This window comes from Numenius arquata, chromosome 8, assembly GCF_964106895.1.
Source record: "Numenius arquata chromosome 8, bNumArq3.hap1.1, whole genome shotgun sequence".
Classification (NCBI taxonomy): domain Eukaryota; kingdom Metazoa; phylum Chordata; class Aves; order Charadriiformes; family Scolopacidae; genus Numenius; species Numenius arquata.
The window spans coordinates 4634520-4653716 of NC_133583.1; the positions used below are offsets into that span (position 1 = coordinate 4634520).

Consider the following 19197-nt stretch of genomic DNA (forward strand, 5'->3'; position numbering starts at 1 on the left):
TTGTTTTTTCTCCTGCAGACATAGTAACTTAAATTTTACACTATTAGCGGTTAAGTAAACCTCAGGCTCTCTTCCAATAACTGATACTCAGCACTGGTATTCACCATCACCACTATTTCCCTCCATGCTCTGGTGTTGAAGAAGCCTGAAGAACAACTTGTGTTTAACTCTTCCTTTTGCCGTCTTGTGATTTCAAATTAAAGAGCTGCAAAAGGGGAGGGTTGTTGGTCTTGAGAAGTGCTGTTGCACAGGAGACCTTGTACGGATGGTTCTTCGTTCTCCAGTGTACAGGAGCTTTTGTTTGCTACTGTCTTAAACTACTTGGTATCATGAACCCTCCACAGAGCCGTATCAGAATAAACCTGTAGTCCAAAACGTGCACAACACAATGTTAGACATCATGCCACGTCCCCAGTGGTGTTCAAGGCCGTGTTGGACGGGACTTTTAGCAACCTGGCCTAGTGGGAGGTGTTCCTGCCCAGGGCAGGGGGGTTGGAACTTGATGATCTTTAAGGTCCCTTCCGACTCTAACCATTCTATGATTCTATGATCTTTTTTCTGAATTATTTTTATAAATGTGTGTAGTAGAGAAGCACAGACCGAGGGCAATAAGGTAAGTGGAGCCTGTGAGACTGGGTGGAGAAGACTCAGGTTTATGATCAATCTCTGGCTCAGTACTTTTTAACCGGAAAGCCCAGCCTGTGATTTGTCATTTTCCCTTTGGGGCCAGGAAAGGGCTTTTGTGCAAGTTCTGTATACTTGCAAAAATGCAAACACTGGTGCTTCTCCACTGAAACTTTTCCAACAAATTCCCAAATCGCCCCATTCTCTGGCTTAGGGCTCTTTTCTTGCAGGAAGCCCACCAGGTCCTAACTCTGGCTGTGCGAGGAGCACCATATAAGATGGTTTTTATTTAATTTGGTATGAGATTAATGGTCGCGATTTGTTGTCACGTTTGGATTTGTGGTAGTGCCTATTGTGACCAGTTACAAGAAATGTTATTTGCCGTTTTCAGTTCTGTACTCTACTAAAATGGGTGTTTTGAGAACTTATGTCAGTACTCGCAGCTTGGGCACGGCAAAATTCTGGTCAAATTGCTTCTAAAAGCATCTTGCAGCCCTGACTGTAGACTGTTTTGTAATGGGATTATATGAAATAATGTATATTAAAAAAGAACTGTAAAAGTATTGAAAAAGCTATTACACTATGCTATTGAGCAGTCATACTGAAATAGTTTCATAGATCAGTTCTGGAACTCGCTTAGTACTGGATTTGCGATTGTTAGGATGTTTTCACTAAAAAAATCAGAAATGTGGGCTGCAGAATCCGTGCAGTGGCAACTCTTGGAATAAAAGTCTTTGATTTATATGCTTTAATTTGTAGATACGCCCAAATAATTAAAAATTGGAATGCTAAGGCTCCTGTAACAAGTAAGAATTGAGTATTGTTTTTACAGGTATCATTCAGAGGCTCAGCTCCCCTGTGGTAGCACAGAGGCTGTGACCAGTAACGCCTGTCCTGTTGTGTGAAGGGGAGATGGCACCTTGCATTTCTTTTAGAAACTTTCCCATTCTGAATTCGATTAAAAAAAAAACCAAACAAGGAAAAGGGGGGAAAAGTTGAAGAAAGGCAGGTTTTGCCTCTAAAAGGCAGGGGAGCTGGTAAAGACCACTAAACCTTTGAGACCACTAAACATTAAGAACTTTGAATGATTTTGAAATTTTTAAAGTTTAAAAATGTAACTACTGTAGGGGGTGTTCAAACTGTGAGAAATGACCTGAAGTCTGAAAAACTTCTAGTCAACAAACAAAGTTTTAAATACTTTTCTTCTGAAATCTGAACAGCTCAAGGTTTGTTGCTCTGGCCAGGAGCAGTTATCATAAAGCTGAGGCTCCTTTATCTCTGCGTTGCCTGTTCTCGGCTCTTCTGAGGAGGTGGGAGACAGCAGCCTTGGATGGTCGTTGAACAGTTTGTTGGAGGTTTTCTGGAGGTGGCCCTACACTTTTAAATGTACTTAGTTTATTGGTTTTTTTGTTTGTGTAAAGCTGTTGTTTTCTTTCATGTTTTTTTCCCAGATGTTCAGACCTAACACAGCCTTTCAGACACGTTGCTGTGTCCTTCTGCGTAAGGTTTGAGCAAAATCTGTTCTGTTCTTCAGCTGAAAGATAACCCAGCCTTGCTGGCACTGCTGTGAAAAAACAACACCTGCAGCCCAGAAGTGGATGTTCCCTAGATTAACTTCTTTGTTTTTCAACATCTTTCTTCTAAATAAAAACACAGCATTAGCACATCGGTGTTTAAAGGAAAACTCTGCTCTTTCAACAAATACTGCTCAATCTATTTCTTGCCGTTTATCCTTCTAAGTTGTCTTCTGAGGTTTTTATTGTTGCCTTGTGTTTTTGTATTACACGAAGAACTTCTCAGATAAACGTGTACAGCTTCCATACTACTTTGCAGATGGACACCTTGACCATTTATCCTCTTTCTTGTTGCTAAAACCGTGTGGTCATCGTAAATGAGCTGGGAAATACGCATGCAAGAATGAGTGTTTGCACCATCATGTTTATGGCTTAATTTCTCCAAAGCTTTGATTTTTCTGGATGTCAAACTCTTTTAAGGTGATGTTAACTTTTATTTTTAAGTGTTTGTGGGTTAGTTTCTAACCTTGCTTTACAGAATTGCTCAGGAGTACACTTATCGTACTACTCCTCTGGCACTGTTTTATAAACACGCATGTAAATACTTTTAGGCTTGTTTTTCTTTGAGCAAAGATATATTCACGTGTGACTGGGATTATTAAAATAATCATGTACTTCACACTGCACAGCGTATGAAACACATTTTCTCAAAGAAATGGCGAGCGGTGCAGAGGTCTGTCGGTATCGCCTCTTGCATCAAAGCCAGAACAGCATGAAATTATCCAAATCCTTGGTACTTCACGTTACATGAGGCTTTTGACTCTGAAATCCCACTTGATGCCACTTTCATTCTTCTGATAACATAGTTGTAGGAAAGTAAGAGCAATTGTAATTAGATCCACATTTCTGGGGATTGCCGGAGTCCCTCAAGGTCTCTGTGTGTTGCCGTGGGTATAAAGCCTCTGCTCCGCTGTGTCTGCGGGAGGCGGGTGGCTCGCCTTTTCTCAAGGCAGCGGGGCCAAAGAAATCCCAAACAGACACAGAAATTAGGGTCACGCGAAAAATATGGTGAAACTTATCCTCCTATATCCCTGTTGAGATCTGGGTCCGAGTAAGTACCGTGTGTTGGATGTGCGGTGTGATTTGTGCTGCTCTACTCCTAAGCCCGGCGCAGGGGTTAGGAGCGGAGCAGTGGGATTCCTGGGCATCAGTGCTCTGGATTTGGTCCTGAGACAGGCTTTAAAGGGAAGCTTTGAGATACAGAAGAAAATGCAGGTGGTGAAGCACTGCGGGGTACTTGCCAGAACCTTTAAAGTACAGATTTTTTCTGTTTTCAAGAGCACAGTAACATAAGCAGTGAGCCCTTCATGAAAGGTCTTGCTTTTATTCCACTTCCCATGAGCCAAACATCCCGGTGTCACTTAATGTGACAATCTTGGGGTGTAGTATTTGGAGTCATAAGGTTTCTGTGCATGTCTGCTATTAAATGACACACAAATGCTCCCTTTTACAATAGTTGATAGTAAAGGCTTGGTGGTAAACACTGGGAATACATAAAAAAGCTGAAATTTATTTGTCTATCTGTATGTCCTTGCTGCAAAGATGATGAACTGTGGTGCAAATATCTGCTCCTGTGATTCAAACTACTGTTTGTCTAACATGAAACAATTTATTTGACCCATCATAGCTTTGAAAGCACAGTTTAATTTAGTTTAATTGCTCTAATTTTTAGACGGAGAAGACAATCCTTTTTATGTTGAAAAAAGAAAAAGGATAATGTTTGGGTATTTTGTAACGCAAATGTTGGATCTTGATGGTTGAGTCTTTACCCAGGCTGTCACTTAAATTGGGGGAAAATTGGGACACAGGTTGGGGAGAATCAAGCAGTGTCCCTTGTAGCAGACATTGGGTGCCACTGGTGTCAGAGGGGACCCAGCACGGACCGGGGAACAGAGATTAAAAACAGGCATCTTCTTCCTCTCGTTGGGAAGAGCTGGTGGCCTGTGAGAAGCAGCAGCACCGCGGCTCAGCATGTGATGTCTCTGCTTAGTATTACACTTGGTTCCGGAATTCCTAAGTATTGCATTGCTTTAAATAATTTTTTTTGGAAGTTGGGACTTGTTAACTCTGGTTTGTCTGTAAAGTTGATACTTTAAACCTTGCAGTAAATGACAATATAGTTGTTCCTTGAGTGCAAGTGCTGGTTAGAAAGCTTGGGAGAAGCTTGATTTTTGTCACTTAGATGTATTCTTTGTAGGAATGGTTTAATGTTACAGAAAGTAAGCTGATGAGCGGTTTTGGGGGTAAAAAATGATTAATGCTTGTGTCTGTGTCTGTTTATTCTTACGAAAAATTCAGAAGTGCTTTCAGCTTTCTGTTCAGGTTACTCTGTTCAAGTGATAGTTTAATACAATAGTGGTGTATTTGGGTTGAAGCATTCTGATTGGAGACTGGAAAAAAAAAAATCATTAAAAAAAAAAAAAGGCCAGCTGGGATAAAATTAGGGGCAAGGGAGTCTTAGACACATCGTAGTGTTCAAAAACAGAAAAAGAATAAAAGGGATCTTACTGTTGTAATGACTCTGAATTCTGGAGTAGAAGCCAGAGCACGTAAAATCGTTGTAGCCCAAGTGGGAATAAGGCTTCTTTATTTCCACTGATTATTTTTTTTTTCTTCCTTGTTCAAATTCTGAAAGGGAAGATGACTAATACCCACTGCAAAATACGATTGAATTTACTTTTTTCCTTATTTCTAGAAGGCAGTGCAAGCTTACCTGCTGCCACAGCTGGAGAAGAACTCTCAGCACTCATGTGGAGGGAGGCTGCTTTGACAAACGTGACGGGGATATGGCATGTGTGGCTGGGGTGGCAGGAGCAGTGTCCGGGGCGGGATGGTCTGTGCAAGGGGTGCTGGACTAGAGCAGTGGCAGCCCTTGAAGTGTGTTTTTTAGTAGGCGGGGAAACTTGGAGCAAGTTTTGGATATTGCAGCTGCTTTACTCGATTGTGGTTACTATGGTTATAGTTTGCTGTGGTTAAAAATGCGCTGCTCTACTTGCTTTGCTTGGCTTCTCTGTAAAGGGCTTGTAACCAGTGTATCCTGGCTGTAGTGACAGTGTGGGCAGTATTTGAAGGATTTTATTACTCCTATTATTATTATTAATTTTAATATGCCAGTTGCTTGACTTACCTGTTTTTTAACCTTCTTAAGCTTGCTGCTATTGTGAGTGAAACAGCCAAATTAGGAATTGGAAAGCTATTGGGTTATTTGCACTAGTTAAAATAAATATGTTTTAGTAGTACAGCAGATCTTGAAACGTGCTCGGTGTTGGCCAAAGTCTCGGCAGCTTTCCGCTCCCTTCCTTGGTGTGGCAGAAGAACCCCCACCAGCCGGTCCCTGCCTGTGCCCTGCTGCCTGCTCTCTTCGCTTTCAGTTTGGGGTTTGCCCTCACCAGCGAGCCTTCGTGGCCGGTCAGAAGGAATATGCTAATATGCATTTTGGAGAAGCTGTGCTGGTTATGTCAGTGCCTGGCCAAAAAATCATAAAACTTAATAAATATAGCGTGCTGTCACAGGCACAGATAAGGAGCAGGAGAGCACAGAGCGAAGTGTCTCCCCAGGAGTACTTTAAGGCTGGTCTTTTTTGGATTCCAGCCTTCCCTAGGGAAATGTGGCTTATTTGTGTGTTGGTTTTTTTTTTTTAATTTTATTTTAGTTGAAGTTTCCATTTTAAAATTTGTGTCTTCATTCAAGCAGTGCAGCACTCCTGCAACAGGAACGGCAGCTCGATAGCTGTGGAGGTTGGACATAAGGCTCAGAAATAACATCGCCAGCAGACGCAGCAGTCGTGCACAGTAGAAAAACCGTGAAGGTGCTCTCGGATTCTTGAATTGGGATTTCCCATGAATGGCTGGGGTTTCTGACTTAGCTGGTTGTGTAAACAGCAAATAACTGTAAGTCTGGGCAGAAGTGGCAGCTTCAAGCAGTGAGGTTAATCATGTATAATCCTGTAGGGAGATGGTATCTGCCCTCTCTTTGAAGATTTGATGACACTTTATCTCTTTTCTTTTTTCCCTTTTTTTTTTTTTCTTTTTTTTGAGTAGGCGGTTAGCAGGTTGCTTGACACAAGCTAACGTTGTCAGCTTTTAGTGTGGTTGCATCAATCTGAAAAATCTTTTCTGTGTAACCAGAACACTTTTTCTTCCGTGTTTTTGACACAGACAGAAATTGCTGTATATGGGATTTTAAATGCGAGGGTGCTAAATCCCCTCACTGTTCTGTGGAACAGGTAACTGCTTGATCTGATCTGCAAAACCTTTCAGTATCGTAGTTGTGATAGCTGAAGATCAGATCATCTTTGTTCACTCAGAAGTGATGCAGATTATGGCATCACATGAGTTACAGTTTCTGTGTTGGGTGAAAAATACAAATGCCAGTAGTGTTGAGATGGGTCAGGGTCCCGATTACAACCTGTTGCATAGACTTCATAATAAGCTGTGGTAGTGAAATGAAATATTTGGGTATATCTGGCTTCAATAAGAGCATCTTGGTACCATTAAGCAGAAAACCAGTGCCAAGAGATACTTAGATACTTGGATTTTCCTCTGACAGGTAGTAGAACTTTTCTGGGTGTTCCATTATCTGTATGTATCATTTCAAACACAGAGGTTACATCTGAGTAATTGAGTGTTTTCATAGAATCATAGAATGGTTAGAGTTGGAAGGGACCTTAAAGATCATCGAGTTCCAACCCCCCTGCCCTGGGCAGGGACACCTCCACTAGAGCAGGTTGCTCAAAGCCCCATCCAGCCTGGCCTTAAATACTTCCAGGGATGGGGCAGCCACAACTTCTCTGGGCAACCTGTATGTATGATTATTTTTTTAAAACACGTGAAACCACTAAGTAGCTTCTTCAGAAAGTCTCTCAAGATGTTTGTAGTAAAATCTGGGTGCGGGTACAGAGCTCTGCAGCAGAAACCCTTGGGTTCCCATGTTCCACTTGTAGACTTAATGATACTTGTGTACTACTTCCATTGACAATCTGTTGTAGTCCAATCTAGGCAGAAAATCTGAATCTGAATATTTATGACCAATATAACGGCTAAAGACAAGCATGAGCAACTGTTGCAATTAGTATTCGGCTCATAATGGAACACTAATGGAGTTGATAACCTGGTTTTCTCTCCCCTCTCCTCCTCCCCCCAAGCTGTGTGGACATGGGGAGCATAGATCTTTCTGGCATGTTGAAGAGGTGGATTCGATCATGAATAGTGAGAGTGTTCAGAGTATAAACTGCTTTTTGATACGGCAGGGCAGGAGGGAGAGGTTTCCAGTTGTTAAGCTGAGAGGAGATGTGAGTTTGGATGAGGAAGGTACAAATTTCCATGAGATTATCTGAGCATCAGTAACCAAGGTATGGGTTACATACGAAGCTTTCTTTTTTTTTTTTTTTTTTTTTTTTTTTTTAATAAATCATAATTTGAAATGGAAGTAGTCTTTGAAAGACAGTTTGCTTGTGTATTTTGTCCGAGCGCCATCGGGGACTGGAGACCATTGTGTGAAGATGGTGTGTCGGAGGCTGGCACAGCCGTTCCCCGGGGAAGCCTCAATACCCACTTGTCTTCTGAGCTCCTGCCAGAGAGCTTCGGTCCCAGCCCTGGGACAAAGTCATCTCAGTTACCTTCTCTTGTTCTTTGTTATTTGTGCGAGGTTTGCTGCTTCAGGGAACCAGAAGCTTGTTTGAAAAATTAAATTGAAAGATACGAAGGAGACCGATGTTTATCAGGAAACTTATTTTTATCACTCTGTTCCTTCTCTTAAAGTGTAGCCGCGGTGAGACTTGGCTGCTTAAAAGCTGCTTTTTCACTATTGTGCCCCCAAAATTGGCTGTGATCTCATGATATGGATGGAAGAAAGGGAGCACTATACTTAAGAATGTTAGATGAGGCTAAAAACTGATGAAACAGCAGTTTGGAGTATTTCTTAAGAATTTTAAAATTTCTATCTTGTTTGGTAGCAGCAGTAGCATTTCACATTAAATAAGGACGTCTATTTGGTTTCTTTATAAATGGAGTATTCTTCCCTGGTTGCTGAAATAAATCTTTATACTGCTTTTGGTAAAGTCATTTTTACTGTGTAAAATTGACTATAGATCTCTCTTTTTTTTATTGTCATTATAGAAAACCTAGGATAAACTCTCAGTTGGTGGCACAACAAGTTGCCCAGCAATATGCAACCCCACCACCTCCTAAGAAGGAGAAGAAGGAGAAAGTGGAAAAACAAGACAAAGAAAAACCTGACAAAGAGAAGGAAATTAGTCCAAGTGTTACAAAGAAGAACACTAACAAGAAGACTAAGTAAGTTTGAAGGATGCGCTATTAAACGTGGAGTGATGTTGGTAGTGCTGTGCATTGACTAATTGTGTGGTTAATCTAAAATTGTACTCTTTCCCTCTTCCCTCCAATTCTTACAGACCAAAGTCAGATATTGTGAAAGACCCTCCCAGCGAAGCAAACAGTATACAGTCTGGGAATACTACAACAAAGACCAGCGACTCAAATCACACTTCAAGGTAACTTTATACTAAAGTTAAGCTCTCGGTCTCTGAGAACTCTGTGTTAAATAGCAGACACTGTTCTTTTGATGGGCAGAGGGTACTCTGTGACCCACGGGGGCTGCCAGCATTAGTGTGGCCGGTTCAGCAGTGGGCAGGAGCCTTCTCTGTGTCCAAGCACTCAAGACACTCTGCTGATGAGGGCAGATTCAGACATTGAAAATATTTGGTCTGTTGTCCATTCATTTTTCACTTCTCTGCTAAAATAATCGTATTGTCAAGTGGGCAGTAATGCTTTTGCCTGTAAAACACAGTGAGGGAAAGACATTAACCAGCAATCGTAGTGGTCTTTATCAAATTCTTATCATCACTCGATAGCAGTAACAAAGGTTACTTTTTTACTTTCTTATCTGTAATTCAGTCACTGTAATTGTCAAGATAATTTTCCAAGTTTACGAGAAGTAAGACTGCGTGAACAGATTTGCTAGAATCTTGCTATCAACAAAAAGCATGAATGGTTGGTTTCATATTTGTCTAAGTTTCAAACAAGTAGCTCTCTATGGACAGAGGTTTATTCCTAGTCTTGCCTGTACTCCACACTGGTTTTCTTTAAGTGGTGTCTTGTGCTTTATTTCTTAAATCAAAATTTCAGCATCAAAGAACAGTTTTTATATTATTGATCTTAGCTACTAGAGGCAGAATTCAACTGGGTGCTTTGCCTATGTGGGCTGTATAGGAATTGCATCTCTTTTTAAAAATGTGCTGTAATATAAATATGTTATAGTGAAGCCAGGTGAACTGGAACAATATTAGTTACCTGCAAACAGTTGTAAAGCACAAGGGTAATACAGTTCACGCTGCTGTTAGCATTGAGGTTGGTAAAACGTGACTCTGCAGAAAACTGTCTTGAAAGTTTTTAAATAATAGCACGAAAATGTTTAATAAGGGTGAATATCCTGTATACAGTAACTCACTTGAATGTAGTGAGATTTGCTGTGCTAAAGACCGAGCTGTTTGCAGGGACTGCTGTTAACTCTTCCTCAGCTCCCAAAGATCAAATTGTCCATTTCTGATTTGATTAGAGGAATATAGCTTTATTGCAATGATTTTTTTTTTTTTTTTTTGTCCTGTTCTTTTAGAAATGGTACTTAATTTTGAGAGTTAGGATGCAGGAGACTTGATGCACTTGACTAATGACATAATATTAAATTGATAGATTACATCAAATAATCGTTTTTACTCTTTGAAGGAGTCACTCTGTCTACTGCAGAGTCTTTTAGTCCATGTTTTGTGGCAAGCTTTTGTCATTCCTAATTAATCCTTAATAATATCAGGTCTAGCTAGTTATTTTTAAGGGATACATCATCTCCTTCAGCTCTTAATCTGTCTTTTTAAGTGTTGTGTTTAGTGGAACTTTTCTTCCAATTCGCTGCACTCAGGAGTGCTGTCAAGAGTCTGTTATAGGCTCTGATTTTTGCAGAGTCACAAGTTATCTGTTCAGGGCTTTTCAGGCCCAGGTTTCTTAACTTTTTTTTGGTAAATTGTCTTTTGAGGATCTCTGGATTTTTAAGAAACCCTGTTTCAACTTCTTGGATACCATGCCTGTTCCTGACCGCGTATCTCAGTTTATTCCATTCCTTGCTGTGGGATTTCAGGTTGATTGTTTTGAAACACGTTTCTTATTTGGCCATAAACATTTATGGCTATAAACATGAAGTATTGGAGTGTTTAATTTTGCAAAATAAGGTGAATGAGCTGATCCCTTTGCTTTCTATAGGGAGCAAAAATTATATGTGTGTGCTGAAGAGATTGTCTGGGGTTTCCATCTGTGCTTAATCAGCTCTTTGCACAGGGGAGACCCCTAAAACCGCCGGCAGAAATGGTTGGGGGGCTCGGTTCTAAAAACTGGCATCGAGAATCAGTGGGACTGTTGAGAAATCCTGCATCTAAGCCCTGCTTCCCCCCAGTCCTTCCATATTACTTTATCAAGGTATTTAAAGATGCACGAGCAGTTTCATTCAGGTGCTTGGTGCGTGGAGTATCTCAAAGGCTGCTGTTAGCAGGAGTTTTTCTGGGCAGAATGCCTTTTTTTCTTTATTTTTTAAAAATTTTTCTTTATTTTTAAAAAATTTTTATTTTAAAATTTTTCTTTCCTTTTTAAAAATTTTTCTTTCCTTTTTAAAAATTTTTCTAATTATGACTACCAGTGCTGGCTTTCGACAAGCAATATCGAGAGTGCATGTTCAACCCTGTAGAAAGGTGGAGGCAGTAAAGTCTGTTCCAGTATCTGGGCCAGCATTTTTTTTTTTTGGTTCTGAGTACAAGAGAAAACAAATGACCTAGGCAAATTACAGGAAAAACTGGGTTTCCTAGAGGAACTCGGGGCTTAGGGAGGAAAATACGTATGCGTACTACGCTTCCGGGAACTCTTGCTGCCGTGTTTGCCGGCGATGCCTTGTGGGCAGCCTTCGTCTGCTGAGACGTTATCTGAAAGCTGACGGAAACCCCAAAACTCGCTGAGCTAGCTGGCCTTTCTTCTTACCCACAAACAAGGTGACATCATTGAATCTGGCCTGTGGTTCCGTGTTGAATTCGCCAGCTCCTGCAAGCGCGTAGGTACAACGTGGGGGTGTGTGTCGGGGCTGCAGGAATTCACTGAGCTCAGCTACGGCTTCCAAAAGGCCAGGCACTAAACGAAGGGGCTCTTTTCAAGTAGGAGGTTTTACTGACGGTTATCCCAGCCCAGCGGTGTTTGAATTGTATTTTCTCTCTATTAGAAATGCTTTTCCTGGGTTACTGGTTAAAAATTGAAACAACCTCCTGGGTTAGATATGAAAAATACTATTTATGGTGCAGTATGTTCATTTTTGGTAAGGAACTTTGCGGAAATAAATTTGTTCTATTTTTGAAGCTGTACATAATACTTTTTTTCTAGTCTGTCAGGTTCTAAAATACCGCTTGGATAACTACTACTTAAGAGCTTTCCCTTTGCTAATTTACCACTGCAAGCCATTGAGCATGCATGGCAAATACAAAGTTGGCTTAATTTCCTTTTTTTTTTTTTTTTTTTTTGTTTTGCCCGGACTAGCCCAGTGTGCCGCAGACGAGGAGGAGGAAAGGCAAATTGGTTTAAAAGCTGGAGCTTGATCCCAAAGTAAACTAAACTTCCCTCCATCCCTTGGAATAAGGCAGTTCTCAGCAAGCTACTTTTCACTGATGTATAAAGACTCTCCTTTTTAATTTTCCTATTGGGAATATTCAGCTGCTTAAGCCTGACCCTTAATTAGGAGCAAAAGCTGTAAATTGCAGCAGTCGGTGCAGCTGACTTGGAATTTGCTGGTAGCTGGAGGAGTGTCCAAGATTTGTTGTATCACAGCTTTGGACCAGCCCCTGAAATGTGCATGAATGTCAGCTTCCTAGAGTCTAGACCCTTATTAGCTACATTACTAATTGAATGATAGCACAGCATGCAAATTACTGAGATAATCCCGAGCTATAAATACCAGTGTGTTCTTTTCTGGTGGTTTTGATTTTTTTTTCCCTTTTTTTTTTTTTTTTCTCTCCCGTTCCCCCAACCAAAAGCACTAGCTGAAAGAAATACCGTCGTACATTCTGGATTTTATTTACAATAGCCTCGGTTCCAGAGGGAACATTTTGAGTGATTTTATACATAGGCTGATCGGGCATCTGATTTGTATAAGCTCAAAGCAGTTGAAAGAGAAGCCAAGTTGTCCCGGTGCCTGTGTTGTTTGCAGCTGCAGAGTTCCAATATGGGAATGAAAGAGCCGTGGTCAAATGCTTTCATGTGGTTTTGTATTGCAGAGTCACAGCCTTGTCTCATAACATCAGGGCACATGATGAGATGGTGAATTTAGATAAGAGAACTCTTTCATCTGCCCCTTGGGGAGGAGATCCTTCACTCTGTCTGGCTCTTGTCCCCTTGGCTCTGCTGTCGTGTCCTCCTTTCTGGCGGAGCTGGATTAGGGATAACTGCAGCAGAGCGCCCTTTGCAGAGCTCTGCAGGACAGGTCTCTCCTCGCAGCCTGGGCTGTCGCGGGGAGCAGAAGGTCGAATCTTCGTCCTCCACCGTGCGGCGCTTACTGCTGCCTGGGCTTTATAGCAGCCTTCCAATACCTAAAGGGCCTACAGGAGAGATGGGGAGAGACTCTTTAACAGGGAGTGGAGCGATAGGATGAGGGGTAATGGTTTTAATCTGAAAGAGGGGAGATTTAGATGAGATCTCAGGAAGAAACTTTTTCCTGTGAGGGTAGTGAGGTGCTGGAACAGGTTGCCCAGAGAAGCTGTGGATGCCCCATCCCTGGAGGTGATCAAGGCCAGGCTGGACAGGGCTTTGAGCAACCTGGTCTGGTGGGAGGTGTCCCTGCCCAGGGCAGGGGGTTTGGAACTGGATGATCTTGAAGATCCCTTCCAACTCAAATCATTCTGTGGGTTCTCCTCCCAGGTATTACCATCTGCACAGGCGAGCGGAGGACAACTCACACCGAGTTTGTTGAATGCTTTTTCTAATAAATTTCTCCTTGCTCGTGTATTTTTATCCTTTTTATAAATGTTTTCTCATTTGTTTTAGACCCAGACTGAAAAATGTGGACAGAAGTACCGCGCAGCAGCTGGCAGTCACAGTGGGAAATGTCACAGTAATTATCACAGACTTTAAGGAAAAGACTCGCTCCTCTTCCACGTCGTCTTCTACAGTCACCTCCAGTGCAGGATCAGAACAACAGAATCAGAGCAGCTCGGGCTCTGAGAGCACAGACAAGGGCTCGTCCCGTTCCTCCACGCCAAAGGGGGACATGTCGGCAGTCAACGACGAATCTTTCTGAAAATTGCACATGGAGTTGTGGAAACTATGAATCAGGGTATGAAATTCAAACACTCCACCTGCCCATGCTGTTCCAATCCTGGAGAGCCTCTTCTGTGCTTGAACACGCTTTTTCTCGGACATCGACCTCTTACTGATGCAACCAGGATAACTTCTGCTTGCCGTGGGCATCTGGCCACCAAGGAATTTCTCACCCTAACGATTACTCTTGACACTTTTATGTATTCCATTGTTTTATATGATTTTCCTAACAATCATTTATAATTGGATGTGCTCCTGAATCTACTTTTTTATAATATCTGCTGTGCACAATTTTCCATGAACATTACAACTTTTTGTTTTGGGGTAGGGAGCGGGTGGGGAGGGAAGGGGGCTTTATTTATTGCATTCACAAACTCCATCCTCTTTCAACATATCCTTTTTAAGTTCAGTTCTTCTTCCAGTTATACTGTGTACTATCAGTTTTGATATAAATTATATATAAATATATATATAAATAAATATATATAAAGGGTTATTTGAAACCAATACATGGAAACGCTGGTGCTTGAAACACTGTGAAGTGATTAAAAAAAAAAATAATAATTGAACAGTTCAAGATCTGGGACAGTCCCCTTCTGTGAAAGTACTGAAACTGAAATGGAACTGGTCTTAGGTGAAAAGTGTTCCTGAAGGTTTGAACCTGGATGGGACCCGTTCTCTCTATTGTTCCTTCCCCGTTTCTTCCCTAAGCAATGGCTAAAAACGTACTGGACACGCAGTTTTGATTTTTATAGCTTGGGATCTGAAATGAGAAGAGATTGCTCCAGGTAGCTTGTGTTTCCATGAGGGTGACTCAGATGGATGGGCAGGTTCCTGCCCGGCTGGAGGGTGAGCGTTCACGACCAGACCGGTATCAGCAATGCCACGGATTCCTGTATTTTGGCAACGTGAGCATCGCTGTGTCATGCGTAGCCAATCCCACAGACGTTTGGTTTTATATTTAATGAATTTTGTCCTCCTGCATGGGTGATCGACATAACTTTAGAACTCGAGCGGTTTGCTTTGGGTTGGAGGGCAGCAGGGAGACGTGGCGGGTTGAGGGAGCAAACTGGTGCTCGTCCCAGCCAGCGGCGTGCGAGTCGCTCGTCCTCAGCCCCCTTCCGCCTGTCCTGACCGTGCTGTTGGGGTGGCTCTTCTCCTCAAAGTCCATCCGTTTTCCGGGAGCAGCATCTCGTCCAGGGGTGACGTTGGGCTTGTCAGCCTTTGGACGCTTCTGGGTCTCCTGCTGTGGGAGCACAAGCAGGGAAAAGCCTTTGTGCTGGCGAGCGAGCGGCACATGTGGCTCGTGTTCGTGACCAGCATCTCCTTCATTCTTGCTCTAAAGCTATTCAGACTGTAATTTCTTTTCCTGGCCTGTTAGTGTTGCTTTACAGTTTACCTTCCGTGCATTATCCTGCTAAAACACTAGGCTGAAGAGGTGAAACAAACTCTTTTTTGAAAAAGAACAAAAACCCCAAACCTCTTTGGCTTTTCATCTTTATTTAGTGGCCCCAGGGTGCTTTGCAGTAATTTCGGGCGCAGAGGCTGTGGCTTCATTTGACATCAAATGCATAACTTTTGGGCGTGACAAAAGAGGGCCACATTTTGACAACTTTGTGCCAGCTTGTTGTATCGTGAATTATTTGCTTAGCAAGAGTAATTTCTCTTTGTGGAGGCAACTTGATTTAAGATTTCTTTTAAAAATCTGTGTGGTTTTGAGTAGCAGACGTAGGTTCCTTTCACACTGGTGACAGAGATGTGTGACTAAGGGGTCTGTTACAAGCCCTGCTCAAAGGTGTGAGCGGCAGTGCCTTTGCAGCAGTGGTTTTATTCCGAATATGTTAACGTGGGCACCCTGACTTAATTCTGCTTATATTCACAGTATAGGCTGTCTTTACCTTTTTAAGCATTTTTAAAGTATTTATTAAAAGAACCAAAGGAAACCAGATGCTTCCTATGAGCATCAAGACAATTTATTATACATAGTTTTAAATACTATGAATTTCTCAATCCACGTTTTAACATTAGTGGGATATTGCAAAGACATTCCTTTTCCAGTTTTTACTATTCCTTTAAGGGTCTCAGGGAGGGTAAACTGGTCAGCCATATTTATTTATTTTACTGAAATGTATTGGAATAATTTTTTAAGAGAGATTTTTTGAAGATGCCCCTGAACTTGTATATTTTGCACTGCTTTATAAATGATCCATTATCGATTAGGCTTGCGTGCATCTCGGCCGGGATCCAGCCAGGAGCGTGAGCGAGCGGCGAGTCCCCCTGCCTTCAAGCGGGGCTAATTCTGGTGCTTCAAGTCAAAAACCGCGCGCTCACCTTCTTTGCTGAATCTGGGAATTTGTGCATTAAAAAAATAAAAAAAAAAAAAAAAAGGAAAAAGCATTGTGTGTACCAGGAAATCGCTTCTTTTTCAAGTGAAAATGGACCTGTAGATCAGTTGAAAAAGCTTTAACGCCGTAACCAGCTACTCATGGCTACTGGTAAAGTCGGTAACATCCGTCTCTTTGGGCGTGCCTCCTCAATAAAGTAGCTTGCTATAAATAACTGGGAAAATTTCTTTGGAACAAGTGACCTGTAATTCTGCATTCAGTAGAAATTGCTAGCGAAGCATCGAGCCTCCCCGGCCTCATCTGTAGCTCTTGCGTTGTGGATTTTGAAGGATTGCGTTTGCTTTTTTACACTTAATTTCTGAAGTTAGCATCCCCGCGGCATGCGTCCGCAGTGTGTGTGTGTGTGGGGGGGGGGAATTCCCTCCCCGCTGTGTCCGTGGGCTGTCGGTGGGGGAGCGCGTTTAAGAGAAAAAACCAACCCAACCAAAACACTAGTGTAGGGGAAGGACCAGATTCGTGGTGTTCAGTGGCACAGAAAGCAGGTAAGTAAAGCACAGTGTTAACGTTTGCAAAGTTTGGACTCTTACACAGACACACACGCAGCTTGCCTGACTCTCGCTCAGTTTGACGTTAGTTCTGCAAAGGAAAAATGACAGCGTTTTTACACCACCAGGCTATTTATTTGAATTGGAACACTTTGCTTGTTTCAAATCGGACAGATCGAAAAATTTGGCAGCAGCTTCCGTGAGTTTATTTCCACTGAGATGTTTTCACCTGCCTTACCAAGATCATTCTCAGTCTACTTTTTTAAGCTCTACCATAAACTTAAATTATTGAAAATTTATTAATTGCTGACTATATAATAACCTTTGCTTGTATGTAACCGAATGGTTTTAAGAGCCAACATTTAGAGTATGACAATGGAGCTGAACAGTTTTTAATGCGCAAGCAGTTCTGTTCTTGTGTATGACTTGTAACCTTAATTTACTGTGTAAAGATGGTTACATTATTTCCTTAGCTTTGTTTGTTGGAGACAAATATAGAATGCTTGTTTAAGTATGTCAAAACATAATCTTATCTTGTGGATTTTTATGTTAATGTATTATACGAGCTATATTTTTCATTTGCCCAGAAAGACGGCTTGTATAACGCTTTTGAAGGTTTTTCCGCTCTGTAAAGTCTTTAGAGCTGACAGTCCTGTTAGGTTTGTTTTAATCTTCATGCTAAAGTGTCAATGGTGGTTTTGTGAACTGGTCAGAAATTCACAGGTCTTAAATGTTTTCGGGAAATTTATATTGGACACTGCTCTTTGTCTAGCAAATAAAAGATGTTAATATATTCCTGTTACTGGCATGTGCACGACTGTTATTAGAAGCCACTTTATCATTTTCCTGCTTTAAATAGAAATGTCTATTTATGAATTCTGCTTGTAGTTTTTTCACAAATAAAATAGTAAAATTTAATTAAATCTGAAAGCTCTCTTTTTTGGGAGATGCCAGTTATCCAGAAGCAGCGGAGAGTCCTGTGGTGGAAGCAGTTCGCTCGGTCCGTGCATCTTGGTCCACGAGCCACCGCTTGAGCACCCACTTCTGCAAACACGGGCTTGGGCACATAGAACGCTTCAGTCGAGCCAGTTAATCCGGTTTGTACCCTGGGACTAAGCACACGGGAAGTTTGTGGTGGATGTGTCTGCAGAATTTGGGTTCTGGTACTTGGAAATAATCCTTTTTCCCCCCCCTTTTTTTTTTGTAGCCGCAGAAGCAGCGAGGCTTAGTGCAGAGGATTTTAGTGAGAGCCCTTGGGAGTTCCTCCGGCTGTCTTGCGCTAACAAACTCCCACGAGTGAAATTAGTAAAATTTAATTGAGAGCCTAATTGTATTTTTGTAGCGTAAAAAAAACACTGGTGTTTTGCAAGCAGTATTTTGGTCCTCTGCCTAGGAAACGAGGTGATGTGACTTACTGTGCTCTTTCTAGTTCGTATTCTTTCCCCCCACCCGAGACGGGTGACATGTGATTTAACTGTTCAAATGCGAAGATGAAATTTGAAAACTAAGCAGTGGGTAAAATGCAAAGGGGAAACCCCCGCCTCGCTCCAGAGCTTTTATCAGGAATACGAGGACAGCTCCTAAACTGAAAGCCGTTTGGATATTTTTGTGTATGCTGGGGGGAAGTGTGTGTTACAACGAGAGGTCGGGTTAAAAAAAACAACGCTCTGCAAACAGACTCTCAAATGCTTTTAGCCTCAGTTGGAAACCGTTCAAAATCCTTTGTGCCAAGAATAAGAAGAAACAGGAAAGGTAGTGGTTGTTCTACAGCCCTGAAAAGCGCTTTCTTGGCTTGCTGGAGGAGTGAGCAGAGAAACAGTCCTTGCCTCGAAGGGTGTACGGTCCCGGTGCTTGATCTGCCGCCAGCCGAAGGTGCTGGGGTGGAAGAGATGGGCTTCATCTTCACCAGCATCCACCTGCTTTATCACCAGGGGAAGGCTTGAAGAGCCAGCAAATGATTTCCATGGCAATGCTGGTGCCCACCCAGCCTGCCCTCTCACCACTTCGCTGGGATTTCGGTTGACTGGGCTCCTGGAAATCCCTTGCCTTGGAGCTGTGGGAGCCAAGAGCCACATTCGGTGCTGGAGCTGTGGAGCCAGCAGAAAGGTGAAGGCTACAGCCAAGGATGCTTCAAGGTTTGTGCTGGACTTTGCTGTTGGGTTGAAAGGTTTGTGTTTGTTGCTTATAGGGGGTACAGAAGGAGCTGATGGGGAGCTCTAGCTCATGGCTCCTTAAGGTTTTGTAAACTTTCTGGGATAAACTCAGTTTTTTTAAGACTTTAAGGTGTTTTGTTTCTCTTCTCCCAAGTAACAGGTGATAGGACAAAAGGGAAACGGACTCAAGTTGCACCAGGGGAGGTTTACATTGGATATTAGGAAAAATTTCTACACTGAAAAGGTTATCAAGAATTGGAATAGGCTTCCCAGGGAAGTGGTGGAATCACCGTCCCTGGAGATACTTAAAAGCCAGGCAGACATGGTGCAGAGGGACGTGGTTTAGTGGTGGCTTCGGCAGCGTTGGGTTGATGGTTCAACTCGATGATCTGAAAAGTCCCTTCCAACCTAGATGATTCTGTGATTCTATGATTCAATTCTAAAAATCAGCACCCGCTCATGTAAGAGAAGAAAAAAGCCTCTGCAAGGCTCACGCCAGCTACTTTGAAAAATTATTTTTATTTAAATCTGAACATTCAGTTTAAAGCCTTTCAGAGGGGGCGCTGGGAGCCCCAGCAGAGCCAGTGTGTGCTGATGACTTGTGG

The 19197-nt window shown here is 42.2% G+C and overlaps 1 protein-coding gene across 1 annotated transcript in view; it reads left to right on the forward strand.

Annotated features, from left to right (window-relative positions):
• Positions 1-13529, forward strand: part of RYBP (RING1 and YY1 binding protein) — a 41408-nt gene extending 27879 nt beyond the window's left edge. Inside the window, exons 3-5 of the mRNA XM_074152177.1 lie at positions 8315-8491; positions 8608-8706; positions 13277-13529. Of these exons, the coding sequence (XP_074008278.1) occupies positions 8315-8491; positions 8608-8706; positions 13277-13529 (529 nt within the window). The remainder of the gene's footprint in view (positions 1-8314; positions 8492-8607; positions 8707-13276) is intronic.
• Positions 13530-19197: the final 5668 nt, after the last annotated feature.